Below are 18,966 nucleotides of genomic sequence, written 5' to 3' on the forward strand. Positions count from 1 at the left end.
TCTCTCTCTCTCTCTCTCTCTCTCTCTCTCTCTCTCTCTCTCTCTCTCTCTCTCTGTCCGGTGTTGCTTGCATGTAAGTGATTTGGGATCTAAACACTTGGTATCAGGTAACCCATTAGTGGGCTCCCCCCAGGGGAGACTGCTCTTCTTGCTTCCAGCATCCCTTAGATGCCTGTAGTCCTTAGCCTGGTGCTGGGTCATGGGATTTTCCCTTCCCATGTCCACTGGTGTTGGCCTTGTTCCTGTCTTCTTCAGGCAACTATTACTGAGGAATGATGGGTGAAGCTTTCCTGAAGCTATTTATGATTTTAAAAGTATTTTCATGGACCATAAGAAACAAACAAATAGCCAGGCAGTGGTGGTGCACGCCTTTAATCCCAGCACTTGGGAGGCAGAGGCAGGCGGATTTCTGAGTTCGAGGCCAGCCTGGTCTACAGAGTGAGTTCCAGGATAGCCAAGGCTATTCAGAGAAACCCTGTCTCAAAAAACCAAAAAAAAAAAAAAAAAAAAAGGAAAGAAAGAAAGAAAAAAAAAGAGACAAACAAATAAATATATGTTGAAGGCATCTATTTCTTGGGCTGGGGGCATGATTAGCTGGCAGAGAAATTGCCAGCATGCCGGAAGCTCTAGGTTTGATCCATACTTGGTATGGTGGTACATGCTTGAAGTCCTAAAACTTGCAAGACTGAGGCAGGAGGATCACTAGTTTGAGACTAGCCATGGGCTGCATATAGAGTTCCAAGCCTGGGTTTCATAGCCAGACCTTGTCTCAAAGAAAAAAATAAAATAAAATAAAATAAACAAAAAGAAGGAAAGGAAAGTGGAGAGAGAAAGAGGAAGAAAGGAAAATAAAAAGAAAGAAAACAGGCTAGGCATGTAGCTCCTCAGATAGCGTGCTTGTCTGGCTTGCTCAAAGCCTTGGGTTCCATCCCAGCCTTACAAAACCCAGGCATGGTGGTCTGCAGCTGTCATCTTAGCACTTAGAAGGTGGGGTCCGGAGGGTCAGAAGTTCAAGGTCATCTTCTGCTACATTTAGAATTTGAGTCCAGCCTGGGTTATCTCAAAACAAACAAAAGTATTTTCTCCATTCATAGCCTTATGGTCCAAAACTGAGACTGAGTTTATAGTTCATTGTGACATTGTGATCTCTCTCTCTCTCTCTCTCTCTCTCTCTCTCTCTCCGTGTGTGTGTGTGTGTGTGTGTGTGTGTGTGTGTGTGTTTGGATGCAGGGGGTGGGGGACTGAGAACATGCTAAGCTAGCTCTACCTTCTACTATTCTTTGTCAATGCGGAGTTAGAATGCCAGACTGGCTGTCAGCCTTAGCATCCCGTTCTGTAACAATCATGTGAATCTTGTTCCAGTGTCCTGTTGTCCATTTCTCTTTGCACTTGAAACATCTCTCAATCGGGACAGGTAACTGCTAATGCAGCTTCAGGTTGAAGGTACCATGGATAGATAACCTTACGCAGAGGTCAGAGGACATGTTGAAGTCTGTTCTCTCTCCTACCTGGTGGCTTCTAGTTGTCAGGCCAAGCTTCATGGACTTCCATGTCTGTCTCTTCCTTAGCCTGGTGCCTTGCTCTTCCTGCCTTTGGCCTTGGTCTGCAGTTACCTCTCTGACCTGCCAGACTCAGCCTCATTTTACGCCATTCTCAACCTGTGGGTCTCAGCCCCTTTGAGGGTTGCATATCAGATATTTACTTACATTACAATCCATAACAGTAGCAAAATTTCAGTTATGAAGTAGCAACAAAAATAACTTTATGGTTGAGGGTCATGACAACACGAGAAACTGTATTAACAGGTCACAGTGTTAGGAAGGTCAAGAACTCGCTCATGAGCTAGTTTTAAAATCCCTACTCGGGCCGGGCAGTGGTGGCACATACCTTTAATCCCAGCATTTGGGAGGCAGAGGCAGGCAGATTTCTGATTTCGAGGCCAGCCTGGTCGACAGAGTGAATTCCAGGACAGCTAGGACTACACAGAGAAAAACTATCTTGAAAAAACAAAAAACAAAACAACAACAACAACAAAAAGAGTTTCATACAATTCCCACTCGGGGAGGAGATACCTGCTTAGGTCACGGAGCCTGCTCTGCAGAGCCAGGCAGGTATTAAACGTACTATACCTTTCTACCTTCACCCAGACTGTGAAAAGAAACAAGCCTCTCACCTGCTCCTGGGTGTGTCAATCTGTCCTTCTGCAAAGGTGCTGATCCCTCTTGGCTGTGACTACAGCAGCTCCGTGGGACCTGGGCCTCTCGGCTGCTTCTACAGTTCCTGGCTCAGTGCCTCTTCCACTGAACAAGGAGGCTCCTGTCTGTCTCCACTCTTCCAGCCCCATAGACACCTTGATTTGGGGACCCTCTCCTCAAGGACCTTGGCTTCCTTTGAGAAGTGTGAGAAGGAGCCTCAGATATAAATGCCGGAAGGACGCCTGTCCACCCTCTGGAGACCTGGGTCCACGGGAGCCTAGCTGAAGGCTAATGAGCCTCGCAGGCATGGCTCTCTCCTGCTCCACCCAGGTCCCCTTGAGGCTGGGGGCTTTTGAGGATTATAGCAAGGACCACTCCTTCTGGCACCACCCTGGTAGGCTCTCCCTTCTCAATGCCTCAGAGCATTAGCAGCCCATCATGGGTCTGGGAATTGGGGCGGAGCCTCAAAGAGAGTGGGGGTTCTGTGGGCTGGGAAAGGCCATTACGGGCACCCATGTGGAGGGATGCTCAGCTAATGTACTCAGCCATCTCAGCTTGCTGAAGGTGAGGAGGTGTGAACTCTGGCTGGGGAATCTGCCCTCTTACGCTGCACTCGGGAGTTGAGTGACTACAGAGTTCAGACAACCACACTGAGCCTCAGGGTCTTCACCATAGGTTGACTAGTCATCCCTGACCTCCAAAGCCCAGTGAGGCGTGAAGATCACACAATGCTCTTGACCTTGGGTGGTAACCCTTCCTCACACTGGTCACTTACACTTTTCTGCTGGGCCTACAAAGGCAGGGTAGAGGCTGAAGGCACCTGAGCCCAGAGGTTCTTGGGACCCCTGCATCCAGCTACACTTGAACCTTTTAGTAGTATGAGACACTCCATTGTGTGTGTGTTTTTCGTGAGCATGAATGTGTGTGTATGTGTGTGTGTGTATGTGTGTGTGTATGAGTGTATGTACAGCTGATGAGCTGGTTCAGTGGTTAAGAGTGTTTGCTGGCCAGGCCTAGTGGCACACACCTTTAATTCCAGCACTCAGAAGGCAGGAGCAAGCAGATCTCTGAGCTCAAGGCCAGTCTGGTCTATGAGGCTGTCTTGAAAAACAAAACAGCCGGGTGGTGGTGGTGCACGCCTTTAATCCCAGCACTTGGGAGGCAGAGGCAGGCGGATTTCTGAGTTCGAGGCCAGCCTGGTCTACAGAGTGAGTTCCAGGACAGCCAGGGCTATACAGAGAAACCCTGTCTCGAAAAACCAAAAAAAAAAAAAAAAAAAGAAAGAAAAACAAAACAAAACAAAAAAGTGCTTACTGACCTTTTGGAGGACCTGAGTTCAGTGCCCAAGAATCCATGTCAAGTGTCTCACAGTAACAAGCAACTCCAGATCCAGAGGGTCTGACCTCTAGGGGCAGCCACATACCCCCATAGATAGATAGATAGATAGATAGATAGATAGATAGATAGATAGATAGATCTTTAAGATGAAATGTAACACAAGCCAAAAATCCACCCTCTCCACCTTCCTTTGATCAGGGTTACTGGCACACACTGCTGAGCCTGACTTCTTACCTGGGAGCACACGGGGCACAGAACTCAGGTCCCTTGCTTGCACAGCAGAAACTTTGCTGACTGAGCCATCTCCCAAACCTTGAGTTTTATATTTTATGCCAGAATTCTTTTATTTGTTTGTTTTTATTATTTGTATCTGTGTATATGTGTATCTATCTGTATTTGGGTGTGTACACATAAATGTATATGTGTCTATCTGTATGCAGGCACATGTACATGACTGTATGTGTATGTCTGTCTGCATACAGGTGTGTGCACATGATTGTATGTGTGTGTCTGAATGAAAATGTGTGCACAGGAATGCAGAGGGTGAGATTTCCCTGGAGTTGATCGTGACCCACCAGATGTGTGTGTTGGTAGTTAAACTTGGTTCCTTGGAAGAACAGTACATACTCTTAACCAATGAGCCATCCCTCCAGCCCTTAAATTCTTAAAACTTAAATTCTTAAGAAAAAAAAAAAACTTTTTCATATCAGAACATTTTGGTTCAGAATCTCTAACCAGCCGGGCAGTGGTGGCACACACCTTTAATCCCAGCACTTGGGAGGCAGAGGCAGGCGGATTTCTGAGTTCGAGCCCAGTCTGGTCTACAGAGTGAGTTCCAGGACAGCCAGGGCTACACAGAGAAACCCTGTCTCGAAAAAAAAAAAAAAAAAAAAGAATCTCTAACCAACAGGCTGGCAAGATGGCTCAGTGGTTAAGAGTGCTTGCTGCTCTTGCAGAGGACCTGAGTTTGGTGCCCAGCACCCGGGTCCAGGAGCTCACAACTGTCTGTAACTCTAGCTCCAGGGGATCTGTATTTTTTAGGGCACCTGCACTCACATTCAATGCCCCCCACATACACATAAGAGAATTAAAATAAATCTTAAAATCTTCAGTCAGTTCCATGCCTCCTTCCCAGGGCTCCTCTAGTGGAGAGGAAGAGAGGCTATTTCTAGGCCAGACAGGAAAGAAAACAAACAAACAAACAAACAAACAAAGATGAGTGACCTAGAGAATGTTACTTGAAGCCCCCGGTTCAGGAGTCTTGAAGCCAGGGTCCCTTTTGGAACTTTCTGCATTACCGAATTTCCTCACACACATCCCCCGAACTCCCACGATGAGTTAAACGGAAGTTTCTGTCTGAAATAGGGAAAGGCCAGTTGACAGGGCTGCTCAACAATCCAACCTCATAAGGCAGACCTGTGGACCAGGGCTGGGAGGGGCAGGCCAGGCACTGGGTGGCTGTTTTGTGGCTCGGGAATACGTGGATAGATTTGATCGTGTTTTTATTAATGCTCCAGCATAATTAATTAGAAAGGTTTTACAAAGCCATGTGCTCAGGTAGGTGAGTCTCCTCTTGAACTGCCAGGAAACCCTGGGCTGGCAGCTGACTCAGCCAAGCAGTTCCCCAGGAGTTTTGGTTTTGTAAACTGTGCCTGACGGTTTCTGAGTTCTCCAGCTCCCTGCTAAGTTACAACAGAATGTTTTTGCACGCTGTGGTTTGATGCCAGAAGTTTGCCAGAGCTTCCTGGTTTCGTGTCTTCATTGACCAGCCCATCAGAAGGCCTCCCCCCAGACCTACCCTGCCTCTCTTCCTTGATGCTAGAGGATCCCATCTCAAAAACAGGTGGATAGCTGGCAAGATGGCTCAGGGTGTAAAAGTGCCTGCTGCCAAGCCTGATGACTACCTGAGTTTGATCCCTGGGACCCCTATGGTAGAAAGAGAGAACCGACTCCCACAGTTTTCCTTTGACTTACACATGCATGTACCCACCCATCCACCCACAAAATGAATAAATAAATGTAAAAAAAAATTAAGAACAAGATGGAAAGTGATAGAGGAAGGCACCTAATGGTGACATCTGGTCTCTATACACATGTGCATATACACCCCCACACAATACAACACAAACACACACACACAAACACACATGGGGGGGGCTGGAAGGAGAGGGGAGGAAGAGCACTCTTAGAAAATGAGAGCCCCTGCAGCCATGTGGCAAAGCCATGCCAAGTCTACAGAAGCACCCGCATCCCTGGGTGAGATAGAAGAGAGAGAGAGGGCAGTGGCAGCTCACAGTCCCTCCTCGCCTTCTACAGAACACTCCCTTTTTGCTCCAAGCCAGCTTGGAGTCCCAGCTCGCCTGGGACTGTGAAAGCCAAGCTCACTCCTGGCATCCCCTCTAATACTTTGCTGATGAGAAGCATCAAGGTCAGAGGTCACTGTGAGGAGACCCATTGTGATTGTCTGGTGAGCTCTGACATCCTACAACTGGTGTGGACAACCTTGGAAAGACACCCAGGGTCCTACAGGAAACATCATCCAGGAGCCTGTTAAACACATTAGGTCCCAACAGTCGGTCAGTGCCCTCACTGACAGTGCTTGGGATTAGCCAGATATATGTGTCTGTGTCTATATGTGTAAACATGTTTGTGCATGTATGTGAAGGACAGAGGTCAACATCTGAAGCCTGTCTGTTTTACCCTACACCTTCTTTTTCTAAGATCTCTCACTGAACCCAAAGCTTGTCAATTTATCTAGACTGATCTACTAGCAAGCCCCACATATCCTCCTGTCTCTGCCACCCCAGGCTTGGGGGTCACAGGCACACACTCCTTATGCCTGGCTTTGGACGCTAGTACTGGAGACCTGAATTTATAGCAAGAACTTTGCCACCTGAGCTGCTGTGTTGAGCATATCCCCGCTTCTCCTTCCCCATTTTGTGCTCAGATGCAGGCCACTGCCTCTGTAAGGTCTGCACATGGGCGGGGCGGGGCGGGGCGGGGGCGGGGACTGAAGTCCTGTGGTTAGCACGTGGCAGGTCTCAGCTTCCCTGAGGCTTGCTGGCTCTTCACCTTTCTAATTTGTCCTTGTTTTTCTTTTGCTCTGTCTTCTTGGTTAGTTTTGCAGCTACTGGGCGGCAGGAAGTATAAAAGGCACAGCGCTGTCCGCCCTGTATTCCTTTCTCCACTCTACCCGACCCCGAGTCACGTGCTGCTGGTCCCTGCTGAGTAACAACCCTCACAGCCACGCAGCACCTTAATAGGAGTTATGATCCTGAGCCTTGGCTCTCTGCTGTCCTATGGTGGAGAATGGCCTCGTTCTTGGGTTTCAGGGAGAAAAATCTGCAGAATTTAGGGGGAAGTTCTGCCTTTGTGAAACCCCAGAAAGAAGGTGGCTTAGGAGAGCTGCAGGAAACCTGTCTCCATCATTGTCCAGCCCCTCTGTAGCCCACTTTAATAATTAAACCCTCCAGGAAAGTGGAGGAAAGTGGTGGGCCTCTGCGGTTTCTAACCACTCATTCCTCTTAGCATCTTCCTCTCCATTAGCACAGAGTAAGGGGTCTGAGAAAGGAACACTTGGTTTAAGAGTAATGAGGGAGTACAGAAAAGCCTCCTCTTTACAAGACTTCAGTGCACTGCACAGAATCACCCCACCTGCCCTTCACAGCAAGCACCGGCTGTACACAGGCCCTAGGTTATGAACCCTGAGTTGGGCCAAGGTGGGGAGACCCCTTGTAGGCCACAGATCAATCCCAGGGGATTCAGGTGTGTGGACTGGGGCAGAGGCTCTTAAGAAGAGACTTCCCAGGAATTCCCAGGATTGGTTGAGTTCTGGGAAGCCAGGAGACTGTAGGCAGCCCTACAGTCAGGCACCCCCAGGACCCACATGGCACTGAGACCGTCCCTGTAGCTGTGGTACATGCACATTCTCCGTGCTCTGCTGCAAGGGTGGAGGCCGCAGGCTCCCACTCTGTGTCTCTAGGATTCTCTGAGCAAAAATGGGGAGGAGTAGGATGTGGTAGACAGCCTCCTCCAGGCACGGGTGAGGGGCAGGTGGCTTTGCACATCTGAAGTTCCTGGAGTCAACTGTTCTGTCCCATCATGAAAGCTCTCCTCATTTATAGGAACAAAGATGGCATGTGTCCTGGAGGGAACAGATCAGCATGGCTTTGGTGGTGGGCCATCAGGGACATGACCTTGGTGGAGTTAGCTACTACTGGTATATGCCAGTGCCACAGCTCCTGCCTTGGAATTACGAGGCCTAGAATAACGTTCAATGAGTGTATGGCTAGCATGCCTGACACTGGGTGAGCATGCTGCTCACTCTTTCTCTGCCCCCCCCACCTTCCCTGGATTTCCATGGAGGAATGCAGACCCGTCAGTGACACCTCCTTATAGACCACAGAAGCTTAGGTATAGATAGTCAGGCAGAGCAGAAGGGCAGCCCAGAGGTGTGGCAGACAGAGTAAGAGGAAAGGAAGGCCATCCACCCTGGACTCCAGATGCCCTTGGCTATCCTCACTGTGGGACACAGAGACACAGAGAAGACACTAGACATTGAGCTTGCCTCACTGCAAGGTTAAAAAAAAATGTGTATTGATATATACTTTATTATCTTTTATAAAACTTCCTTTGGTTATACAGCCCACTGTGCTGGATAACGGGTAACATCGTGGTGGTAGCATCCAGGGAGCCAGGATGGAACCAGAATCCACTTTGAAATGAGTACTGGAGATTGGGGACTTAGTAGGGAGCTGCTTCAGGGGACCACAGTGGCCTGGAAGATGCTGAGTGCATGGTCAGCTGCACAGAGCGGGTTGGGGGGGGTGTCAGAAAAGCAGTCAGCTATCCTGGGTGACAGAAGATCCTTTCTGTCTCACATGGCTTGCCAAGGCCAGATCCTACCCCATTAAAGTCTCCAGGTGACTCATCAAAGGGGCAGGGACTTGTTTGCAGGCTACAATGCCTGTGGACAAGACCCTCTTCCAGATAGCACCGTTCTCTCGGCTTTGTTCTGATGCTGCCTTGGGAGGCTGAATGACTCCCTGCAGGTGGAGCTGAGAATGCTGGCCCAGTGAGGGTGATACTGACTGAGTCATGTTTGAGGAGGTGACCTCTTTCTTGCCTTCACTCTTGAGCTTCTGTTGAGGAGGGACCCTACCATGCTGGTGAGGGCAACTTTGGTACACAGAGTCACAGAAGCAGAATGGTTGGGGAGCAGAGGCCACAGGGTCTGTCTAGAGGTGGCTGCTTGGCCTCTTGGCCACATCTGACAAGAGGCAGATGCCTTGTGTTAAGGCAAGTCTTCTCTCTGGCGGCACTGGGGCAGCTGTCCTGCTCCTGCCCTTGGGCAGAGTGTCTCTGGAAGCTACTGGCCTGTCTCTGCTGCAGCCTTGCCCCAGACATTGGCCTCTCATGATGCGTTCCCAGAGGGGCACTGCATCTCCATGGTGACCGTGTTGGGTGTGCTGCTAGCAGCGTCCGCTGGCTCGGCACCATCCCGGAGAGCCCGCTGGAAGACCACCCTGAGAGGTTCCCATAGGCGCTGTGACTTGTCTCTCCCAGCCAGGAAGTAGACAATGGGTTTGGCACTGCTGTTGATACAGATACACAAGTCAGTGACATACTCGGGGAAGGGGGCTGGGATCTGAAAGACCCAGAAGAGGAACCAGTCAATCCCCAAGTAGATGGATGATACAAGAAAGACAGAGACAATGGCCAGGACCACATGATTGAGCTTGGCAGAGCGCTGGCGGCGCCGGGCTCGGCACTCTACGTGCAGGATGAGTGCCAGGCAAGGGAGTACCATGAGTGGGCAGAAGAGAAAGAACAGCAAGATGCCCAAGGAGATGTCCATGCTGCGGCAGGCTGTACCAGAGGCCTCGTGGCCCAGGAACATACAGAAGTAGTTGTGGATACTGGTAACCAGGAAGGACAGCATCCAGAGCAGGGCGCAGACCCCAGCAGACAGGCGCTTGGGCCTCCGACGCCAGTACCAAGTGGGAAAGATGACGGACACACATCGTTCGATGCTAATAGCCGGCAGGAGGCTCACACCTGTGAAGAATGTGCAGAGCCCCACGATCCGGGACACTTTTCGAACGTAGTCAGGGAAGGAGCCCAGGAAGGTTCCCATGTTCAGGAGAGCAATCACGGCCTTGCTGAAGAGGTACATCCCATCGGCGCTGGCCAGGTGCAGGAAATAGATGGAGAAGGGGGTCCTCTTGATGGAGAAGCCGAAAAACCAAAGGACCAGCCCGTTTCCCACCAGGCCACACAGGCAAAGCAGCAGGAAGATGTAGTTTGTGACGGCTGGCGGAGGGAGCGTGGCGATCTGCTCAATGGTCAGGAAACCTCTGCTGTAGAGCTCCAGAGCCTCGCTCACACCTGGGCACATCTGTGCAAAGGGGACACAGATGTGAGCCTACCTGCCCTGCCCTGGCCCTCAGCAGACCTGTTTCTAGGCCTGTTTCCATTAGGTACCCAGGAGATGGATGGAGTCTGCTGGGTCCCATCTATGGAATGTTGAACCCGGTAGAAGCCAGAGCAGAAAAAGCCCCAACCCCAGCTGATGCTAACACTGGTTCTCAGAGTCTGGAGCCAGCAGGACGGCATAACCACAGGGTGACCAGACAGACAGTAGCTCTGGGACACTCACAGGTCAGCCAGCTCCAGATATCCAAGTGAAGGCAGTGCAGGGCAGAGGAGTCGGGGAGTGCTTGTTGAGCAAGTGTGAGGAGCAGAGTTTGGATCCCAGTCTCTGTGTATAAATGCCAGGTAGGCACAGTGGGCCTCCTGTGATTTGAAAGCAAAAGGAGGAAATTTCCCAGAGCAAGCCAGGGAGATCAACCTAAATCAGCCTGCTCTGGTTTTAACTGAGAGACCCAGTCTCAGTGAATAAAGTGGAGAAGTGATTTGGAAACCATGTTAACCTTAGTTCTTCACATGCACCAACCACAAGTACACATGCACCAACACATTGGACCGGCACACATTTGAACACACACACTCATTCACACAGATTCACGCACACCACACACTCACTCACACATAAACTCTCATACACAACACACACACACCCCAAATATACTCACACATCACACACACATACTCATATACCCACATGCCACACACATTCACACACACACATCCACACACACTCACACCACATGAACCCACAACATACACAGAATTTAAAAATCATTAAAAAAAAATAACCCAGTTATCAGATGAAAGGCTGGGCTTGGTAATGTGACACTGTTATCCTAGAGGAAGATTTTAATTCAAGCCTAAGCTGGGAAACATAATGAGACCCATTCTCGAGATAAAAGAGATCAAACAGCCATGGTAGAACAGCTGCTCTTGCAGAGAACTCAAGTTCAGGCCCAAGAACCCACTTTGAGTGACTGACAACTGCCTGTAACTCCAGCTCCAGGGGATCTAGTGCCCTCTTCTGGCCTCCAAGAGCACTGCACACACACCACACACACTTTTTAAAAGAGGGCTGGAGATAAAGCTTGGGGGCAGTGCTTGTCTGGCATGTGGAAGCCTAGGGTTCAATCCCCAGGTACCAAATGATAACAGAGATTGTGGAAGGATAGCAGATGTGTGCACAAACTGTTCTTATAATGTTTCAAATCTAAATCATGAGAATACTTATTCCTAAAGAAATAAAATTATTAGAAAGAGGTGCGAGTGTGCACAAACAAAAGACCTTGCTCATAGCTGGAGTCGGGTTCTACCCCACAGATGGACTAGTTGCACTGGGAAGGAGGGGCAGCTGCCCTCTGCTAGGCCAGGGCTGCCTTTTGGGGTTCTGGATAATGAGAAGGTCCGGGGGTACCTTAGGGGAGAAGCTTTTGGTGTGGTCATCTTTTAAGCTTCAAGAAAAGGCTCAGTATTTTACAATTGGGCTGGGTAGAGGAGCTCAGCCCCGCTGAGTACCAGTCCTAGCATTGAGGGCTGAACTGACACATAAATCAGGACCCTGGGCCAGGTGTCAGAAACTGGGAGCAGAGACACAGCAGCAAAACTAAGGATATTCCTTCCTAGCCAAGTGAGCAGCCCCTCTACTCTAGCCAGAGGGTTTGGAGGACTGGGTCAGAGTGATGGCTCTTCCTTTCAATTCCAGAGAAGCTGCATCCATGGATGGTAACATGAAATAGTTTGATGTTTCTAGGTTAACATTTAAAAACAATTGTGTGAGCCAATACCATGAGTCACCTGTGTGTTACTCCATTCTCAGGGTTGTTTAGAGCCCTCCTTCTCAGCGGCAGAGGCTGCCCTATGCGTATTGCTTCCTTCCTCCCTGCAGACATCACTAGTCTATCCCAGGATTTTCTTCCTAAGTCTGGTGTTTGTTTTCATGGCTCAGGGAAGTAGGAAGGTTCTAGGGGGCAAGATCTTTGCTGCCGTCTTCCTTCCAAATGGCCTTGACAGAAAGCTGGGCCCCGAGAAAATGCTTTATGTTAACATTCTCTATTGAAGAGAAGTGTAGTGAGGATTCTGGAATTTTGGTTTCTTTAAAAACACCACACACACACACCACAGACACCACACACACATCACAGACACCACACACACACACACACACACACCCCACAGACACCACACACACACACACACCCCACAGACACCACACACACACACCACAGACACCACACACACACACACAGAGAGAGAGAGAGAGAGAGAGAGAGAAATATTATAAGAATGCACTACTTCTGGGCTGGAGAGATGGCTCAGCGGTTAAGAGCACTGAGTTCAATTCTCAGCAACCACATGGTGGCTCATATCCATCTGTAATGGGATCTGATGCCCTCTTCTGGTGTGTCTGAAGACAGCGACAGTATATTCTGATAAAAAATGAATAAATAAATCTTTAAAAAAAAGAGAGAGAGAATTCACTTTCATTTTAACCCCAGGTATGGGGATGTAAGTCTGCTTCACAGAAGCTGACTATGATCTGTCTCATGCTCTAGCAGAGGCATGGCTTTGTCAGCTGCAGATAGTTTTTGTGATTTTGTAATGTTTGGAATTCTGGGAAATTTTCAGAGGTTATATAAATGGTAGGGCCCTGCTAGGTGGGGTTGGTGGTTGGTGGTTGTTCAAGGTGGTTAGTTGAAGTTTGTTAGTAGTCGTGCTCAAAGAAGAAACAAAAGGAAATAAATTAGATTTTGGGATCTCTTTCTCTCCCTTATCCTTCTTTCTCTCCTATCTGATATAGGGGGTGAACTGGGTGGGGGAAAATAAAGGGTAAGAAGAGAAGAACCCACAAAGTAGCAAAGACCAGAATCAGAGAAGTATCCTCTGGCCTGGCTGTGTCAGTAGGAATTTACAAACAGGAACTATGGGTAAATTTAGGGAGTCACTGGGTTGCCAGAACAAGTTCTTTATGTGGTTCTGCTCCTTACCTGACTACCTCAAGAATTCATTGGCTAACATCTCCTGTCCATCCCTAAACCCAGCTGCTTAGCTTTCTCTCTGCTCCTCTTTCCTGGAGTTGCTCTGTTGCTGCTCCAGGCCTCTGACTCAGTGGACTAGACCCAGATGCAGAACTCTGTCCTTTGAGGACCAGCTCAGCAGTAGGTGCTGGCCTGCTGGGATTGGGCATAGCCCTTTGTGTATCACCCGGCTGGAAAAGTCTGTAGTCCCTCATTGGGTGTTAGTGTGCTGGCTGGGGATGGGGTGAGAGCTCTGGGGAGACAAGGGTGGGGGGTGGGAGGGACTTGGGAGGCTCTGGGGAGGAGCTACTATTTATAGCCCCACAGTGCATTGTGAATCACTACTCTGGAGTCTGCTTCCACCCCAGGGCCTTGTCTTTTCTCTAGGACTCTGGGATGCCTTCTAGCATGTCCAGGCCCTTCCTCTAGGTATCATACTGGCATAAGCCTTAATTTTCTCAAGTCTAGGGGAGGCTGGAATAAGGAAATAAGCCAGAGTGATTCCCAACTTAAGAAAGGAAGTCCACACTTTTCCAGGGCAAAGCAAGGGCTGGGCAGTGCAAAAAGTAATGGGTCAGCCCAGGGCACTGTGCAAGCTTTAGGTGGGGTTAGAGCCAGCTTCAGATTTACATCCATGGCTCATGCTTCCAGACTTGGAGCAACACACGCCTTGGGTGGTCCAGAGTGGCACAATTCCATGGCACACACAACAGACATAGTGCCACCATGGAACCATCAGAGTCTCTGACCTAGTCTGACCATGAATAGTGACTAGTGACTAGTGATCATCCCATCTCTGGAAGGAAAGGGGGAGGAAGTGAGAGCTTTCAAAACTGATAAACAACAACCCAAAGACAGCATGGTAAGGGCCTCCCAGGATGCTCAGTGTCAGTGGTTACTTCTTATGATGGCACTGGCCTCAGAGGAACCAGTTAACCTAGCCCAGGCCACCAAGTCCAGATGTGCCTGCTACCCACTGGAACCTAGGGCTGGAGGGCAGACCTGGACAATGAGTGCAGGAGGCGATGCTGGGGCTCTGTTGCCCTCCCCCACAACCACATGCTCCCACAGACTAAGGACCCCTGCCATGGTACTTGCCTTGTTCTGGTTGGTGGAGTGAGCCTCCCATGAGCAGTTTCCAGCCATCTCCAGGAGTGAGGAGTCCAGGCTCCTGTTGGGAGCTCACCAGTGTGTGCCCCTGCCTCCTGCTTCGCAAAAACCTAGAGATAGGGTAGAGTGGAGTCAGTCCTGGTCCCCCCTCAGAACCTTTCTATCTCCCAGCTCACCAGCCCCAGGCTCTTAGGCCTTTGAGGCCTGTGGTTCTCACTTCAGAGGAAGGGCTACCCTGGCTCCCTCTGAGTCAGGGACTTTGTACCCTTCCTGCTCCTCCAGCCTGTGAGCTCACGTTCAGACCCTTCCTGGCTCCTGGAGCCCCACTGCCACTCCCTAGGAAAACCCTCTCTCCTTTCTTTTCTCATTGGACTGCTAGGTGTCTGGGACAGAATGTTTCTTGCAACATGCATGATGGCTTTCCTTGCATCCACACCTGGAGCACCTCCTTTGTGTTTGGATAGAGATCTCAGCCATCAGTCCTAGAAATGGGTGACAGAGGACAGGCTCTTTCCAGCAGAGGGGCTTCCTAGAGGAGGAGGCCTTGGCTGGGCCTTGGATAGTTCCTCATCCTAGCTTTGGGGAGGATGTCCATCCTCCTCCTTTTTGTAAAACACGGGGTCTCATTCAACCCAGGCTGACCTTGAAGATGACCCTGAACTTCTTTTTTTTGTTGTTATTTTTTGTTTTTCGAGACAGTGTTTCTCTGTGTAGTTCTGGCTATCCTGGAACTCACTCTGTAGAATAGGCTGGCCTCGAACTCAGAAATCCGCCTGTTTCTGCCTCCCAAGTGCTGGGATTAAAGGCGTGCGCCACCACCACCCAGCTGACCCTGAACTTCTGATCCTCCTACCTCCTTCTCCTGAATGCTGGGTTAACCACCATGTCTGGTTTATATGGTGCTGGGGACCCAGCCCTGAGTTTTGTACCTGCTAGGCAAACATCTACCAACTAAGCCACACCCCAGCCTTTCAGTTGTTTTAGATGGTGTACCTAGTCCTAGAGGCACACTTCTAACCAGGGTACATATGAAACTTTGAAGATCTGCGTACTATCAGGACCCAGTTGCTGTCTCCTGTAAGGTTCACCAAGAAGTTGCAGTGGTGAACCAGGTTCCAGGCTGGGTGTAGGGCCCAGCCTCATGTCAATCTGGAGGCCTAGGGACATGTTGCGTGACAAGCTAGGGAGAGGTGGACCCTGCTTGAGACTGGTCCCTAGCAGGCAATACCTCATTAATATATCCATCCTGGGTCTCCTGGAATTGAGCCCCATCCGCAGCCTGAGCCTGCTCTCTGCCTGCCCATAGAGCAGGTGGGGGGTCTGAAGCTGTGACTCAGGACACAGCTTGGCTACAGGCTGCCAGACCCTCCTCTCCCAGAACAGGGATGTGGGCAGTGCACTGCTCCACTCCTCAGAAATTCCTTCCTCAAGCAAGGCGGATCCCCAGGCGCCACGCGCATGGCCATTGCCTCCACCCTCCTGGATATCTGACCCTGGCAGCTGCACCCACGCATTGGCTGCTGAGAGTGTCCGGTCAGCGCGAGTGACAGGCCCCCTCCTTAACTCCAGGCCTCATTCGGCTGTAAAGGGGCTAAGGAACCCGGTGGGGACTAAAGCCACACCCCCAGCCCCTCATCCCTATTGGATGGTGCTCTTAAGCCCACAGACACACTCCTAACCAGGGTGTACAGAGCCCATTTCTTCCCTGGCTATCTCTTTCCTCCACCTCTGCCCTCTACCTGTGAGCTCCTTCTGGTGTATCCTGACTAAGAGTGGCTCAGCGTGGGACCTGTCTGGGTGTCCTGAGTGGGAGTACCTTATAAGTAGGCACAAGTGATGTTTGTGCAGAGAGGCTGAAGACTGCTGGGCTGCAAAGTGTGCTCCCTCCCACCCAGGCATCATTCCGTAGCTATGCAAGAAAGCTAGCTCAGGTTTTCTTGGCACTTACACCCCCAGCATCCTCTACTGTTGCCACTCTTTCTGATCGATTAGCAGGCCTCCTCCTCCTCCTCCTCCTAGCTTTCCCCCTCAGTTATGTCCTGACTTAGGGGACCTTTCATCCCACCAGGCTTAACCCCAACTAGACACATGCCCTGTAGGACAGGTGAGTATGCTCCTGGGTCACCTCTATGACTGCTTCGATCTCTACCCATGGCCCCTGTCCTATCCCAGATTATTTGCAAAATGATTCATTCATGCAGAGAGATCCAGAAGCCAAGTGGACCCCAGATGAGCCATATTAAAGACATGTGTGTGTGTGTGACGTGTACTGGGATGCGTGTATGGGGATGCGTCTGAATGTATGTGCTCTGAGCAGGATCTGAACCATGACAGAACCCACTTCATTAAAGCCCATGGAAAAGATACCATGTCTGCACCCTAGGCTCCTCCCCTCTAAACCGAATGGCGGGCCATCTGTCTACTTTCTTGGATTGACAGTTGGACAGACTAGCCTTCTACTATACCATATCCCAGTTTCTCTCCTGATGCCTTAGCTACGGCCTGGCCTGTGCACTGGCCATGAGAGGGGCCCATCTGTTGCTGTCCATGATACACAGAAAGCCTGTGTTTCTGCCTATGACTCAAGTCTCTGCTCACAACTTGACAGAAGACCATCTCTGAGGGGAATGGAGACTTGGCAGAACTCTCTGGCAAACAGCTTCATGTGAAGCCAACACCAGCACTAGGTCTGGCTGGAAAGAGAGAAGTTGAGACTATCAGCTGTCCAACCTTGTGTTGCTAATCTCCCAGTGTCCTCAATAGAGTTGCCCACTGCTGTCCTCATGGCCAGTGGCATCCCTGAAAGCAATGAAAACCAGAACTCTGCACTTGGACCATTGCCCACTGGGTGTTCCCTTCAAACTCTTCCAGAAACCAGGCATGGATGTAAGATTGAAAGAATGATGGGGAGCCCCCACCCTCAGGAGGACAAGATGGGGGCTGGTATTAGAGGATGTCTTGGGTCTAGGGGTAAAGATAGGGTGTCACCTGAGTAGGATATCAGGGGATGCAATACAAGAGGGGGACTCTTAAAGCCTTCCAATATCCCTGGGATACTCGGGCCTGTGGGAGGAGTGAAACAGGTCTTCTGGATAGGGATAGCTTCACTCCAGGGTTTTGTGGATCCCTGCTCAAAGAGGTGGGACTTCTGCAAGCTGCCTGTCATGACAATGACCATTTCCCTGCCTTGAGGATGCCAGACTCATTTTCTTGCCCTGTCCAGCCTTCACCCTGCAGCCCCTGATCCGTAGCCCCTGTACCTGGTCTCCCTCCCCTAGTCCCTGGGTCCCAGGATGCTACCTGTGGCTGTCCTGATCCTCCGAGTCCCCTTCGTAGAGATCTCCTCCTGGCACTCCGAGTTTGCTGACCCACAGGCAGCAGGCTAGCCAAGTACTGCCTGGAGCCTCGGAAAATTCGGGCTCAGGGTGGAGGACGAGCCCTCACCCGCCTTGCCTGTTGGAGATGACTTTGGAAACAGAACCCGCCCCAAACCCAATTCCAGGCCCAGCAGAAGGGGGAGGGGAGAGCTGGAGGAGGAGAAAGAAGAGAAGGAGGAAGAAGGGGGGGAAGGGGGAGAAGGAGGAGGAGGAGGAGGAGGAGGAGGAGGAGGAGGAGGAGGAGGAGGAGGAGTGGCTGAACAGTGATGAGGCTTGGGGAAGGAATACCCAATTCAGGAGCCTTCCCCCCATCCCCACTGGGAACACATCTCTCTGCCTGATGACGTCACGCTGGCCTGAGCACTGGGGCCGGAGTCCAGATGTTAGTATCTCTCATATCCTGCAGCTCCAGAGGGCTGCCCCAGTAGAGGGAGCTCCGGGTTGTTCAGTCGCTTGGTGCCTTCAGCCTGTTTCCAATGGGCATTTCAGGGCTTGTGGTGATCGTGGAAAGGTGGTAGGGGAATATCCACTCCGTTGTTTGAACTGACAGAGGGACTGGCAGAGACGAGCCAAGAAGAAGCAGGTGAGGGACCCCTATGGAGAGTGATGGAGAATTGGCAGAGAGAAGGCCACACAACCCAGATGGCACCAACCTGTCCCCCTTGCCACCCCAGAACCTTCCTGGGGGCCTCTTGGGGCCTGTGGAACCAGGAATTCCCTTCTCTCTAGCCCTAATAACAATCAGATGTCGCAAATGGAAAATCACAGCCCTTGCTAGCTTGGGCTGAGCAGGGAAGTTGGCGAGCAACCATGCCTGGTGCGTGTGCTTCTCAGTGAAGATGAGTCACCCTCCCCCAGAGAAGGGGTCCTGGAAAAAGTTAGTAGCCAGGGCATGGAGCCCAAGCCTGGGTGGGTATGGAGGGAGCAGAGGGTTGGCCATGAGGGTGGGGTGCTGAGGCCTCCTTCTGCCCTGGGCCAACTTTCTCATGACCCAAGAAGCCTTAGGGAATGGCACGCTTTCCTATGGGAGTGAGTAGTGCCCAGATTGGGGGAGGTGTGCCTTGTGGGCATCTTACAGGGAGCCCAGAAATAGACCTCTCCCTGCACCTGCACTACAGCCTCCTCCTCCTGCCCATGGAGAAACCTCTCTGTCCCTTTGCACCAAACGAACCTGAAAGCAGGGAGCCTTGGATGGTTGCCTGTTTGAGGCCAGCTGGCTTCCTGGGACTTTGGGGGGAGGGGAGGTGCGGGCAGGGATTTTTCTGAGATTCTAGAGGCTGAGAGAGGCTAGGCAGGCATCAGGGAGGATGGTGACCCAGCCTCCTCCTCCAGGGCAGGCAGCTGTGTCCCAGCTGGGACACTTGTTTACACTGGGAGGCCGGGGGAGGCCTAATCCCAGCACTGGCCAAGTATAATTGCACTTGGACACTTAAAAGGAATTGTGTGAAGTGGGCAGAGGCTGTGGAGTCCGCAGCCTTATTTGGTATGGAAATATGTTTCTTT

The 18,966-nt window shown here is 50.8% G+C and overlaps 1 protein-coding gene across 1 annotated transcript; it reads right to left on the reverse strand.

Moving 5' to 3' along the window:
• Positions 1–8,112: 8,112 nt before the first annotated feature.
• On the reverse strand, positions 8,113–17,540 carry Mrgprf (MAS related GPR family member F). The gene is made up of 3 exons (XM_028771218.1): positions 17,387–17,540; positions 14,075–14,196; positions 8,113–9,930 (listed from the first exon to the last, which is right to left on the reverse strand). The coding sequence occupies exons 2-3, from the start codon at positions 14,120–14,122 to the stop codon at positions 8,947–8,949; spliced, it is 1,032 nt and encodes a 343-aa protein (XP_028627051.1). The 5' UTR covers positions 14,123–14,196; positions 17,387–17,540; the 3' UTR covers positions 8,113–8,946.
• Positions 17,541–18,966: the final 1,426 nt, after the last annotated feature.

Source organism: Grammomys surdaster, unplaced genomic scaffold, assembly GCF_004785775.1.
Source record: "Grammomys surdaster isolate TR1022 unplaced genomic scaffold, NIH_TR_1.0 205, whole genome shotgun sequence".
NCBI lineage: Eukaryota > Metazoa > Chordata > Mammalia > Rodentia > Muridae > Grammomys > Grammomys surdaster.

Bases quoted from the DNA above. Each gene is read 5' to 3' on its own strand.
- Mrgprf (XM_028771218.1), bottom strand. From the start codon at position 14,122: ATGGCTGGAAACTGCTCATGGGAGGCTCACTCCACCAACCAGAACAAG. The intron at 9,931-14,074 runs GCAAGTACCATG...CCCTTTGCACAG, and splicing joins ACTCCACCAACCAGAACAAG to ATGTGCCCAGGTGTGAGCGA.